Below are 13,990 nucleotides of genomic sequence, written 5' to 3' on the forward strand. Positions count from 1 at the left end.
CCCTTGCCTTCCTTTCATGCTAGTGTTTCTACACTTGCTCTCTGCATTCTCACTATCCTTACCCTAGCAGTTGGGGGTGGGGATCCTTAGGTTGCAGAGAGAGAGAGAGAGAGAAAGACACACACACACACACACACACACACACACACACACACGGGAAGGGCTGGGTTGGCTCCCCTTCTCACTAAGGCTAGCAGAGGCAGGGACGACCTCGTCGTTTGAAACCTGTCCTTTGGCGCCATCTGCTGGCCATATAGGACTACAGCCCTCTTGGCTGCAGGGAGAACGTGTGTGCCCTGGATTCTCTGTGGTCTTTTCTGAATTCAACAACAAAGAGACCTCCCAACAAATCACAGAAAATACCTTTAATTTATGTTGAGTAAGTGGGTAAAATAACATTGTAACTTATTCTGGAGTATCGTTTATTTTTCATTCTTAACAGTAAAAAGGGACCTTGTTGGCCCTGAGATGAGATTTTTTTCTCTCCTCCCTCCCTCCCTCCTTCCCTCCCTCCCGCCTTCCATACCCTCCCGTTCTCTTACGTTTCTCTACCAGACTTTTAGTGTTTTCCTTTTGTATGCCAGCCTCAAAGAAGATTTAATTATGCTTTGAGAAATACATTCACTAAGTAGATGAGTGAACGAATGAATAAGAAACGTGACTTATTTGGTTTCCCAAACAAAGTTGGACGGTATGATTTAAACTCTTTTAAATTTATGGAGTTTGTTTTATGGTCCAGCATATGGGCTCTCTTGGTACATGATTTATGGGCTTGCGAAGGATGTGTTTTCTGCTATTGTTGAATGGAGTGTTCTGTGGATGTTGATGATATCCTGTTGGTTGATGGTATTCTTGGTTTCTTCTATATCCTTGCTGATTTTCTATATAGTTCTAGCAATTGTTGAGAGAATAGTGTTAAAGGGTCTAATTAGAATTTTGCATTTATGTATCCTTTTCGTTCTATCAGGGTTTTTTTCTTTTGTGGTATCAGTAGACTATTTTAGAACGGTTTCAGATGTAGGAAGAAGTAAATATATAGAGTCCCCTCCCCCAACCATCTCCCCTATTATTAACATTTTTTTTCATGAATATTGTATGCTTGTTACAACCAAAGAACCAATGATGGTACATTATTATTAACAAAAGTCTCTAGTTGATTCAGATTTCCTTAGTTTTTACCTAATGCCCTTTTTCGGTTCCAGAATTCCACCCAGGATACTAGGTTATATTTAGTTGCCACGTTTCCTTAGGTTCCTCTTGGTCGTGACATTTTCTCAGACTCTCCTTGTTTTTGATGATCTTACCAATTTTGAGGAACGCAGCCAGGTATATTGTACGATTACCTCTCTACTGGAATTTTTCTGATGTTTTTCTCATGACTGGACTGGGGTTGCAGGTTTTGGGGAGGAAAACCACAGAAGTCAAGTGCCATTCTGTGTCATCGTGTCAAGTGTAGGTACCATCAACATGACTTAGGACTGTTGGTATGAGCCTTGCTCAGTGGTTGAGGTTGTGTTTGTCAGGTTTCCGCACCGGGAAGTTAGTCTTTTCCTCCTTTCCGTGCTCTGCTCTTTGGAAAGAAGTCACTTTGTGCAGCCGCAAGTAAGGAGTGATGCTCCCCTTCTTTAGAGTATCTACCTTAATTTATTTGGGATTCTTCTGCCCAGGAGCATTGTGTCTCCCCCCATCCCAATCCTTTATTAATTTATTCAGTTATTTTTATGTATCAGAATGGATTCATGGGTATTTATTTTATACTTTGGATTGTCCAATACTACTTAATCTTGTTATTGTATTGTTCCAGCTTTGATCATTGGGAAATCTTTTCAGTGGACTCCTATGTCCCTTGGACATACCCCCATCAATGTGTGTGTGGCTTGTTTTTTTTTTTTTTTTTTTTCCTTCTTTTTTGGAGTGCTTCTTTACTTTCTGGCGCTACAAGATATTCTAGGCTCATCCTGTGACATCCTGCCCTAGTCATAGAAGTAGACATTTCTGTACGGAATCCTAGCCCTTTTGATAGGGCGCCTGGGTGGCTCAGTCGGTTAAGCATCCAACTTCGGCTCAGGTCATGATCTTCACGGTTTGTGAGTTAGAGCCCCGCGTGGGGCTCTGTGTTGACGGTGCAGAACCTGCCTGGAATTCTCTCTTTCCCTCCCTCTCTGCCCTCCCCCCACCCTCAAGATAAATAAAAAAAAAAAAAAAAAAAAAGAAACCAAGGTTTGGGCATTAGGTGTGCTTGTGCCACGGAGGTATCATTGCTTCTAGGCCCTCTCGGCTGACAGAGCTGTGTGTATACTAACCTATGTATCTACACATCTGTGAGTATTTTTTAATGTACCTATCCGTATCTGTGTTAGGTGTGAGTTCTTACTGACGTCTTCATCACCACGTGGATCATTCTAGCCTCCTCCCATCCCTTTCATTCTGAAGGACATTTCCACTGGATGTACGATTCTGATGGGCAGCTTCTTCAGTACTTAAATGCTGTGCCTTTCTTCTGGCCTCCATGATTCTGATGAGAAATCCGCTGTCTTTACAATTGTGTCTCCCTACAAGAAGGTGTCATTTCTCCCTTGCTTGTCTCAAGATTTTCTCCCAGGTTGCCAAAGCTTTAAGACTCAGCATCCAGGTAATCCCCTTTAATGAGCTTTCTGGTGATTTTACTGTCTTATCCATAACTCCCTGCCCCTTCTAGAAGTAGATTTCTGTCTTCTGAATTCCCAGGGCGCTTCAGTTTGATTTTTTACTGTCATCATCGTACCTGCCTTGTTCGCCAATAACGCGATCATGTGTCTTAGGTGGTTCACGGTGACTGCCTCTTCATATCCCCATAGCATCCAAGTATTTAACAAGGCTACAAAAAAGTTTATTACATGGATGAAGGTAATAATATAATTGATACAAAATTCCCAGATTTCTTAAAATTTATTTATTATTTATTTTGAGAGAGAAAACGCAAGTGGGGGAGGAGCAGAGAGGAGAGTGAGAGCGAGAGAGAGAAAATCCCAAGCAGGCTCTGCACTGTCAGCGTGGAACGCAATGTGGGGCTTGAACTCATGAACCGTGAGCTCGTGACCTGAGCTGAAGTCAGATGTTTAACCAACTGAGCCACCCAGGCACCCCCGAAAATTCTCAGATTTTTAAAAATCAGTTTTTAGTGACACAAGTACTTGTGAAAATATTCTCCTAAAAATAAAGGAACTTTACAGATAAAGCTGGAGTTTCCTGTGATCATTTCCTTAATTCTGATCCCCCATCTTAAGAATTTGGTGTTTGTCCTACCAAAATATAAAAATACATTTCTACATACATAATATGTGAATGCAAATTATATAGTATTTTGTATGTATATGTATTTTTAGATAAATGGAATCACCCTGTACGTATTCTCTCTTTTTTTTTTAAAGTTTATCTTAATGTTTATTTATTTTTGAGAGGGAGAGTCAGAGCACGAGTGGGGGAGGGGCAGAGAAAGAAGGGGACACAGAATCCGAAGCAGGCTCCAGGCTCCGAGCTGTCAGCACAGAGCCCGACGCGGGGCTTGAACTCATGAATGGTGAGATCATGATCTGAGCGAAAGAAAGTTGGATGCTTAACCCACTGAGCCACCCGGTGCCCCCATATTCTCTTTCAATTAGCTCTTTGTTCACACAACAAAAAGAGAACTCTCTGTTGAAATTATGTATCTCATATATTCCTTGTAACTGATACATAACATTTCATTGTATGAGCATGCTTCACTTAAGTATCCCCTTTGCCAAGAATGGACGTTTTCTTGTTTCTAGTTATTCGTTATTATAAACAATGCTGTAATAACCGTAGACAGTGCCTCTGTGTGCACCGTGTAAAGGTCCCTGGATCATAGGGTGTAAGTATTTTCAGTTTTGGAAGACCCCGCCAAATTACCCTGAAAAGCGGTTTGCCAAATTACACTCCCACAGATGGGGTATGTGAGCACTTGTATCTACGCCGTTTTGCCATCACTCAGTGTAATGAAAAACTCGTGTTTATTTTTTGTCACCAGGTAGGTAAAACCAGGTGTCTCATTTTTGTTTTAATTGCATTTCCCAACTAGTGATATTTTTTCTTGTGATTATTAGAAATTCTCTCTCTCCTCTGCCCCCCCCGTGGGTTGTCTCTCCTATCCCTTAGCCCACAGTTTTGGTAGTTTCTTAGTGATTTGTAGGAGTTAAAAAAATATATATATTGAGGACTATAGTCTTTTTGTCCATGATATGAATTGCATATATTTTCTTCCAGTCAGCTGCATGATTTATGGGGTCTCTTGACATATAGAAGCTTTAAATTCAGAAAGAACAAACGTTCATGAATCTTTTCTTTTTATGGTTTGTGCTTTCTGTAACCTATTTAAGAATATGCATTTCTATCCCAAGTCGTGAAGATAGGATTCTGTGTTTTGTAAAAAGAGTTCTTAAGCGTTTATTTTATGTGTTTAGATCTTTAGTGGACTTGTGTTATGAGGCAGGGATTGGCTGCTTATCCCGATTATTTCTTGTTGGGTGGTCCACCTTTTCCCCGCTGATATGAAATGCCATCAAATGATTATTTGATTTTTTGTCTTGCTGGGGAATAGGAAGGCTATTCCTGAATATTGGTTTATACTTGGCTAAAGGCAAACTCTTTTATTAGTTTCAATTATTTATCCAGGACTTTTCTCGGGTTTTCTGGGTAGAAGGTCATATTACTTGCCAAATTTGATAGTCTTTTTTTTTTTTTTTTCCTGTTAATGTACCTGTTGTGTCTTTTTCTCTTTCCTTACTGTATTAAGTGTAGCTACTGGTACAATGTTGAGTAAAGGAGCGATCAGGGGATCATAGCCTTGTTCCAAACTTTAATGGGAATGCTTCTGCAGTTTCTAAATATGCTGTTTGCTTTTGGTTTCTGGTGGGTAACTCTTATCAGGTTGAAGAAATCCCCTTCAAGATCTAGTCTGTAACTGTTTTATTGTGAGTGAATATTGAATTTTATCAAATGCTTTTTTGGTATCAATTGAGATTATCATAGGGGTTTTCTCCATTTATCTGTTAATGTGTTAATTACATTAATATTTCTAATGTTTTCCTTGTATTTTGGAGACCGTCTTCACCTTGGTGTATTAGTCAGCTTAAGCTAAATTCTGCTCTGGTAACTAACAATCCCTAAATCTTAGTGAATTACAACAGATGTTTATTTCTTGCTCATGACATATGAGCACTAAGGATTGATTTCATGTCTTCTTAATTCTAGGGCCCACGTTGATGGAGCATCTCATGGTAGATGGAAAAGAGAGATACTGGAACATCTTAACATTTCTACTCAGAAGTGGCATATGTTATTTCTATTTACATTTTATTGGTCAAAGCAAATCAGTGGCTGAACTTGCTTGATGTCAGTGAATAGGCATATAATCTTCCTGCAGAAAAGTACCCAGCAGGTTGGGGCAGCAAATGTTTTCATAATTATAATACAATCTATCATACTGGTCATGACATATTATTATTTTAATATGCTGATGGATTTCACGTGCAAATATTTATTTAGGCTTTTGCATCTATGTTCACAAGTGACCTAAGATTTTTTTATCTTAGGCTTTCCAGGCTTTTCTTTCTTCCCCTCTTGGGCTTTTAAAATAATTTGGGAAGCTTTGCATCTTTTTACTATATGCATTAGAAAAGTGTGTATAGAATGTTAAATATCTGGTTCCTGGAGGTTTAAAGAACTTACTTGCAAAACTGGTTGCACTTGGTTTTTTTGGAAGTAGAACTTTGATGTTTTAATTTCTTTTATGATCACATTCTGTTAACATTTTCTATTTTGGGGGGGGGGATACAATTTTGGTGATTTATATTTTCTTAGAAAATCGGCCTTTTCATGATGGTTTAAACATTTACTGCTTTCAAATTGTTCACAGTATTCTCTGTGACTTCAGTTATAACCCCTTTTTGTTTCAGATTTATTCTTTTTCATTGTGTTTGCGTTGTTGGGCTTTTTCGAAGGGTACTGTTTTAAAAGAAGAATTCATTCATGTCTGGGAATATTTGCCTCTTGCCTTTATGCCTGTATGATACCCTATTTGGGTCAGAAAACCACAGTCTCTCTTTATAACTCTTTTCTTCAACACACATGTACAATAGGATCTCATTTGCTTCTCACGGAAAATGTGAGTCCCCGGTAACAGACGGAGGAACCTGGGGCTTGGGGTGGTGGGGTCCTTGTTCTAGGCCACACGAGTGGGTGTTCCGGTCTGGGCCATTGTTTGTTCAGGCTCAGAGCAAGAACTAGATTGGTATTGCCACTGTGGTAGATGATGACAAAAGTTCTTCCCTCCTCCCTGTGACCCCATGCTTTGCCATGTGACTTTGTATCTCCTCCCACTAAAGAGGTTACTATGGGTTGAATTGTGTCCCCCACAAACATTCATATGTTGATGTCCTAACCCAGCCACTTGTGATAGAGTGGAAGATTATTCAGCAAACATTCAATCACTTTCCTTTCCCTCTGGGAGCAGAGTTTCTTTTCCTGCATAATCACTTTAGGCTTGGCCATCTGACTTGTTTCGCCCAGTGGAACGTGAACAGACATGACATGATGTGATAGGAGCAGAAGTTTTAAACGCTCGCACAGTTGGGTTTCACTTCTCATGCACTTGCCATTTGTCATGGGAAGAACATGCCCCTGATAGCTGATGTTTCCTGGAGAATATGGAGAAAAATGGAATAGATCTGTGTCCATAGAAGCCTGGAACCAAACCTAGGACCTGCAGACAGACACATGAACAAGAAATACAAATGCTTGCTCTTGTAACCTGTGAATTTACGGGTGGTTTGTTTTGCAGCATTATTGTGGCAATAGCTGACTGATACACCTCTCTCTGGGGAGTCACTCAGCCCAAAGGGGATATTTCTAGGCACTGATGATAGAACAAGCAGTGGGCCCATAGGTGGGGGAGCCGCCCAGGGTACAAGGGTGGCTCAGTCCCACAAAGGGGCCTGGCAGAAACGGGCCAAGGGATTCAGTTCCCTGGAGGATGCATTTCATGGCTTGACTCTGGCTCAAAGAGTTGGAGGAGACAGAAGCCGGTGGGCATTCTTTTAGTTCTGTTCTATCAGACTGAGCAGAGATCTTCTATCCCAAACTACCCAGTTCTCAGCTAATGAGGAAGAACTTTGTTCTAAAAATTCAGAGCTGATGGCTACTCCTCTTCCATCAAATGGAACATCTGAGAAGCTCTGCTGTCCTACTCTGCTCTCAGGTCTCTTTTGACCCCAGAGCCACAAGCCTGGACAGTCCAGTGAGCATGAAGTCTTTGCTGAATTTGCAAATGGTTGACTGATATCCTCACTCTACAGACCTGTTTTGAATTTCTATCCTCTTTTTAGGTCTTTGTTGGTGTTTTAAGGGGAGGGCTCTTAAGGGCTTGACAGGATGCCATCTGAAGTTGGAAATACTGTACTTATTTAAAAAGTCTTTCCCACACCAACAGTGCGTATGACTTTCAGCAGTAAAGTCAGGAGAAAATTTGTGTACGGACAACCAGAGTCAACCTTACAGAGATAGTGTTGGGGTTGGAAATGCAAATTTGGCACATGGATGTTCCTGTGGATGGCAACGGGGAAAGAAACAACAGGGAAAGAAAAGGAACCCAAGAATAGGACTTGAGAATACGCTTAAATATAGAGGGAGACAGATAGAAGAGGGGCAGGAAAAAACAACTTTCCTGAGTTGTTAGGGACTCCTGACAAGACAGCAGGTCTAGATGGTAGCTTGGGAATGTTGAGTGTGGGTGTGGCACGTGGAAATGCCATCTGCAGAATCTCTAGAATCTACCTTTTTTTGTCGTTCTTCTCCATCCCTGTGGCCATGGCCACAGCACCATCATCTCCTGCCCGGATTATTGCCGTCACCTCTCTCCAGTTGGTCTCCTGCTTCGGCTCTGGTCCTTTTGCTTTTTTATCCCAACACAGCAGTCAGAGTGACCCTGTTCACCGAGAGTCCAATGCTGTCTGTCTCCTCTTTCCTCAAGGCCTCCTAAGGCACCACCCGACTCACTTTTCCGCACCTGGAAGGCCGGGGTCCTGCTGTGGCTTACACAGCCCTGCGCGCTTTGGCACTCATCACCTACTGCGTCTGGCACCCTCAGCCCCTGCTCCCCTCCTTTGCCTGATACGCTCTGCCTACTCGGCCCTCCTCGCGAACCTGTGAACACACCAGGTCTCCTCCTCAGTCAGGACTGGTTCACCTGCTGCTCCCTCTGCCTAGAATGCTCTTTCCCAGAGGTCTGCATAGCTCACTCCTTTATCTTCAGGCCCTTTCTCAGACATCACCTCCTATCTGAGGACTTCCCTGGGTCCTTGATCTAAAAGGGCGCTCTCCCCCATCCTCAGTACTTCCGTTCCCTTCCCCTGTTACATTTCCCTGTCACCACCTATTGTATATTTTATGTTGTTTATTACCCATCACTTCTGTGTCTCCTGAAATGAGGACTCTGTGGAGACAGAAATTTTTTTCTTTTGTACACTGATGTCTCCCCATCTACGGGGCACATCAGTAGGTGCTCCGTAAATATTATCAAATGCATGCATTGTTCAATGACCATTGCCTGGCCATTTGTTATTGGCTGGTGGGTGCTAGCTGGTTGAAATGCATCAGAGGGCACGTGGGCCCCACCTCTGCCGTTCATATCTGAAGCTAGAGGAACACCAACCACCTGATCTATAAGAGGTCCAGGCATTTGGTGCTTGTAGACCCACTAGGACGACCATGGGATGTTCCCTGAGAGCTGGTTTCTGAGGGTTCCAGACTGAAACGGGTCCATGATGGATGAGATTGGAGATAGGTAAAGCGAACTTAAAGGCACAGAGAAAGACAAAAGGCTGGGATCGAGGCATGAGTCGTTTGGATGGGTGCTTGAAGAGGGATGTATCATGGAAACAGGCAGGATGCCCAAGGAGGTGAATGTGTGAACTAGGATGGAGCCCTGTGCCTGGTGCACTAAATCAACAGCTCTTTCTATTAACTTCCCTGCTCAGCCTCTGAATGCACTAAGGGACTTTCAGACCACAGTTTGGCTTCCCAACAAGTTCATTTGTCATCACGAGGACACTGGCTTGTAAACATACAGCTATATTTTTCCATTAAAAATGAGCACATTGGTCTTGGGCTTAGGAACTTCATGTCCAAGTGAGTTAGGTTATCTGTGTCAGCTTATAGGAGGCTGGTAACTGTGGAGCCCTAACTGGATCCATTTTCCAGACCTGTGATACTAAGAACCGGCACCTTGGCTGGGGGCAAGTTCATTGAGCAAATAATGTCCCACTGAGCCTTTTGAGACACAGCCAGTGTTGATCCTGCCTAGTAGCTCCCTTTCCTTTTCACGGGTCTCTTTCCAAATCCTACACATTTGGCCAGTCTGGGAAGATGTCCTCAAGGCTGGGGCGCTTCCAGAAAAACCCCTTTCTGTCAGGTTCCTAGTGAGAGGGGGAGCTCTTTGCTTATGCTGTTGCAGATTAGATAAGTGGATGCGGGCTTGAAACGTATTGACTGGCATCGATAGTGGGCACTGAGCCTGACTGCTGGATAGTGATTCTTTGCTTCTTCCTAATGCCAGAATTCTAATTTTCTTCAGAATAGCAGTGTGCCCAGTGGGAGGCTGGGATCCTTGTTGCCCTAAAGCAAGGGTTGACAGACTTTTCCTGTAAAGGGCAAGATAGTAAAATTTAGGCTTTGTGAGCCAAGAGGAAACTTCTGTGTACTTTTCTCACCATGACATATTCTTTCAACCACCTTACTACCCCTTCCACTGAAAAATGTAAAACTCATTCTTGGGCTGTGGGCTGTACAAAATCACGTGAGTGTGGACCTTCGCTGCCAAGCATCCAACCTATTTTGACTTCATCAGTCTCCCTTGGAGGGTGGTCATAGGACTCAGTTCTGGCCCCTAAGAGCCGAGTGGAGGTGTGCTAGGGGAAGGGCTCAGAGAAAGCTTTTGTTATCTTGATAAAAGCAGCCTTTTCTCCTTTTTTCTCTGTCTTGAATAAGAATGTGGATTTTGGAAGCATTGATCATGATCAGGCAACAGAGAGTACGTGAGTCGACACAGCAGAGATTAGAAGGCAGAGGCAGAGGCAGAGGCAGAGCTTGTGTCTGCGATGAACAGTGCCCGCAGCCACCCACCCTGTAACTTGTCAAGTGAGAAAGACGACGCCCCATGTTTAAGCAGCTGTCCCTCAGCGTCCTCGTCACCTGCAGTTGCATTCTTCACCTTTCCAGCGTGCTGGAGATGTCCATGGCTGTCTGCTCCCGGCCCATCTGGGAATATCACTCCACCCACGGACACTGGCACCTGGACAGCTGTGTTTTATACCACGTGATCTGACCCACTTCTGCCTGCCTGCCCAGCTGATCAGACTCGACCCCAAATTAGCCAATCCATAGGCTGGCCAGTGACCTATGACCTCTGGGGCTTGGCCCAAGAGATGAGTGGGGCCAATCTGGCCCCTCTGGGGACCCCTTCTGTGGTTTCTGGCAGGACAGAAAGAGGTTGACACAACGGTATGGTGGAGTCATGTGAATGATGAACCCCTGGAGGGAACGCCCATAAATGTCATGGGGGAGGTCCCCGGAATTGCCTCCCATGCATCCCTCCCTCCAGATCCCGGCTCTGAGAGCTCAGGCTGTCGTGGCCCCAGTTCTTGGATTTCTTCTGGATTCCAAATGCATCCTGCATTTCCTGCTTAGTTCCTCCCCAGACCAGAGCAATTTGAGAATGTAGGCTGGGGTCCTGTCCAGCATGCCTTTTGTTTCCCTGCTCTTGCCAGGGGGTGGGTGGGGAAGGGAAGAGAGCCAGCCCCAAACTGCAGGAGAGTCCAGAGCAGCCCCTCTGCCCAAAGACCCTGCTTCCAACACCACCTGAGTCCACAGGGCTCCCCAGAGAGCTCTTCTGAGCAGAGGCTGCGGGAGCGGTTTAGCCTTTACCAGCATCTGGTTTTGTGCTTCGCTGGAGCCACAAGAAGAAGAAGAAAAAAAGGAAATTCTTTCCAAGTAGACGGTGAACATGTAAGTCCCTGGGGGTGTGACAGGACGGAAATAGAAACAGGGTCAGGAGGGCACTGAAGAGTCGGGGCTTTGACAGGTCGCGAAGGGAGGGCGACCAAGGTCCCAAACCTTTTGCCAGGACCTGTCAGCGCCTGGAGCAGGAGGCACTAAAGGCTTGGGGTGGGGCTCCAGGTGGAGGGGTGGCGGGTCGGAAGGCACATAGAGCGGGTGTTCCTGCAGAAGTCCAGGCACAGCTGGCTGTCTGGCTGGGGGAGGACACAGGCTCCAGCCTTGTGAGGATGGGCGGAACCAGTAGGGGTGAGACAGTGCTGTTGAGTATTAGGTGGGCAATGGGGCAGTGTCCCAGGGAAGGGTCAGTTGGCCAGCTCCATCAATCCAGGATTTAACGAACACTTACACCCAGCCCTGAGCAGTTCTGGGAACGGCCTTCTCCCCATGCACAGGTACGGATTCTAGCAGTGGGTCTGAAGCCAGGATGACCTTGGTGCAAGCTACCAGGGAGGCTGAGGGATACGTGGGGGTTCGTTTGGGTTAGGGGATCTGGAAAGGTCTTGGGAAGAAGGTGGGCAGGCTCAGGGCTTCCAGGAGCCTGTGGCCTCAGCACCAGTGGCCTTGTCATGCCCACATGGAGCTGAGGAAATGACCTTGCAGGAGGCGAGTGGCCTGGTATTTGGGGTGTCTGGGATCCACCCAGGCGAGTGGAGGGTGAGCACACATCTGGAGCTACAGACAAACTCTTGGGAGCCATTTATATACAAGTGGTCACTGAGATCATTTGGAATGGATGAGATCGTGTGGAGAGTTGAGAAGAGGAAGAAGAAAACCTTGGGGGACATATAATGGCAGAGAGAGGCGCCTGCGCAGGAGGCAGAGAGAGAGAGAGAGAGAGTGTGTGGCCAGGGAACCAGAAGAGATCCCAGGGGCGTGGCTTGGGTGCGGAGAAGAACATTTCAGCCACCAGCGTGGACTGTGGCAGACAGAGGGAGGAGGTTGGGGAAATGAGACGTCCCAGGTGACTTGCAAAAGCGGCTCTGGGGGATGCTGGGGACAGAGGTCCCTGAAAGAGTGTGGGAAGCAAGGCAAGATGGGTGGCAAGAGCCCAGCTCAAATGGGGAGGGCGGGCAGACTGGACTGGGGCCCGGAGTGGGAAGCAGGAATGAGACTTTCTAAGGATGGTGGGGGCAAAGGGCTTAGGCAAATGCCAGTGTCTTTGGAGGCTCGTTCTGCCCTGTCCCATCTCACAGGGCCATCCATTTCCCACTCACAAACTCCCTGAAGGCCTCATCCCATTTCTTGAAGATTGTGTAAAGGAACTCTTCTTCCCATTCTAATCAGTGCTGAGAGTCTTCCCATTCTCCCAGCCACCTTGACCTTTCCTGGGGGCCTCCCGGAGACGACGGCCTCATTTCTCTATGTACCGAAGAGACAGTATCTCTAATCAGATGTGTCTACTCTGTGACCCTTTGGCATGTCCTGACACCAAGGTCAGCAACTCAGTGCGTTAGCTGTGGCACAGCCTCTCTGGGGGCTTTGCAGCTCTCCCTGATCTCCTGAAGGCTTGGTATGGGGGTATAGGAAGAAACAGTTGTGTGCAGAGGGCCTCGGTGCCCAGGAGATGGGAGCTGAGACTTGAACATCAGACATGTCTTGCTGATTAGTCATTGTGCCTGGAGAAAGTACTGGGCAAGCTGCCAGCCCCACCTGCCTGCATGCCTAACGGGTTAACCACGACAGGACAGAGAGGACCCCCCAAAATTCCCCTTATGAAGGCTCCCTCCCCAGTGTGCTCCCTGTCCCCGCTGTTGGCCTCCTGTGGGCTTACCTGCCCTGGCGTGTGGGAGCCCATGTTTACCTGCTCAGAGACCCTCCCCTGCCACTGAACCCCTGCCCGGGAGCCCAATGTTCAGTTCTTTGACAATGGGGTCTGTCCCCTCGTTGACCCCTGATTTGAGGAATGGCCCCCACCTCGGTGAGAAAAGAGCAAGGACTGTCCCCCAGTGTCCCCAGCTTTAGGGTGGCCAATGTGCCGTAAAGTGGGCCCTCTTCGGGGTCTGCAGCATGTTCCCAGCACCCCCCACCTTAAACTGCCCTTCCTGGGCCTTCGGGGGATGCCAGGCCTGAGGGTCTAGACCCTGCTGTAGACCCACAGTATGAAATGTCTGCTCCTGGGCACCAATAATGGCAGTCTTTTTACCTTATAAAATTGGGGTGAGAAGTCTAAAATTGGGGTGACCTTTCAAGCACCTTTCAGACTACTTCCTCAGTACAGGATGGAAACTTCTGGCTCAAACTACTGGTCCACATGGGGCCCAGCAACTGGCTCTTCCAGTTTTAGAAAATCCCCACTCCAGACACCCTGGGGTATCACCTAACCAGCTTTCCACGGGACCACAGTCACCACCCCCACTCTGGTTGTATGTATGTGATTGATATTATCCAGCCGAAGACTAGATTACCTGCAGTCTCTTGAGAATGTGACAAGTGCTGGACATTTCACTCAAAGCTAACAAGTATGGTTCCTAGGTAGGTGTTCTTTCACTCACTCATCATGTACACTTGTCTACATGGGCTTGTATGTTTTTTCATGTAATGTTTCACCCATTTAACTGATGGCCACCTTCCTCACTGAGGCCCTCAGAGCATCACAGATACATCTGGGGAGACTGACAAAGCGAAAATTTATGCTTATGATTACTGTTTGATTCCCAAGACTAATCATGTGAATTTTAAAAGCCACCAAACTCCTGAGTCCTTTGGTCATGCTAAAATTCCCAGAGGATAGCAGCCATCAGTTGAAGAGGCCTTAAGTTGCAATTAGAAAGTGAATGCAGACCCAATCTATCCTGTTGTGGGGCTTTAGAACTTGAAGGATTTTAGAAAAAAAAAAAAAAAAGTAATTCTTTATGGGTTACAAGCTAAAGAGGGACAGTTT

General features: G+C 45.8%; 1 protein-coding gene across 3 annotated transcripts in view; it reads left to right on the forward strand.

Moving 5' to 3' along the window:
• SMOX (spermine oxidase) overlaps positions 1 to 13,978 on the forward strand; it is a 57,460-nt gene extending 43,482 nt beyond the window's left edge. The window contains exons 7-8 of one of the 3 annotated variants that reach the window (XR_006595330.1): positions 2,361 to 2,632; positions 5,251 to 6,038. Coding sequence is in view for 2 of the 3 variants with exons in the window: in XM_023251425.2 (XP_023107193.1) it covers positions 10,042 to 10,092 (51 nt within the window). In the remaining variant the exon portion in view is untranslated. Of the gene's footprint in view, positions 1 to 2,360; positions 2,633 to 5,250; positions 6,039 to 10,041 lie in introns of those variants that run through there. The other 2 variants (XM_023251425.2, XM_023251426.2) reach the window with 2 other exon arrangements.
• The last annotated feature ends 12 nt before the right edge of the window (positions 13,979 to 13,990 follow it).

Source organism: Felis catus, chromosome A3 (genome assembly GCF_018350175.1).
Source record: "Felis catus isolate Fca126 chromosome A3, F.catus_Fca126_mat1.0, whole genome shotgun sequence".
Classification (NCBI taxonomy): Eukaryota; Metazoa; Chordata; class Mammalia; order Carnivora; family Felidae; genus Felis; species Felis catus.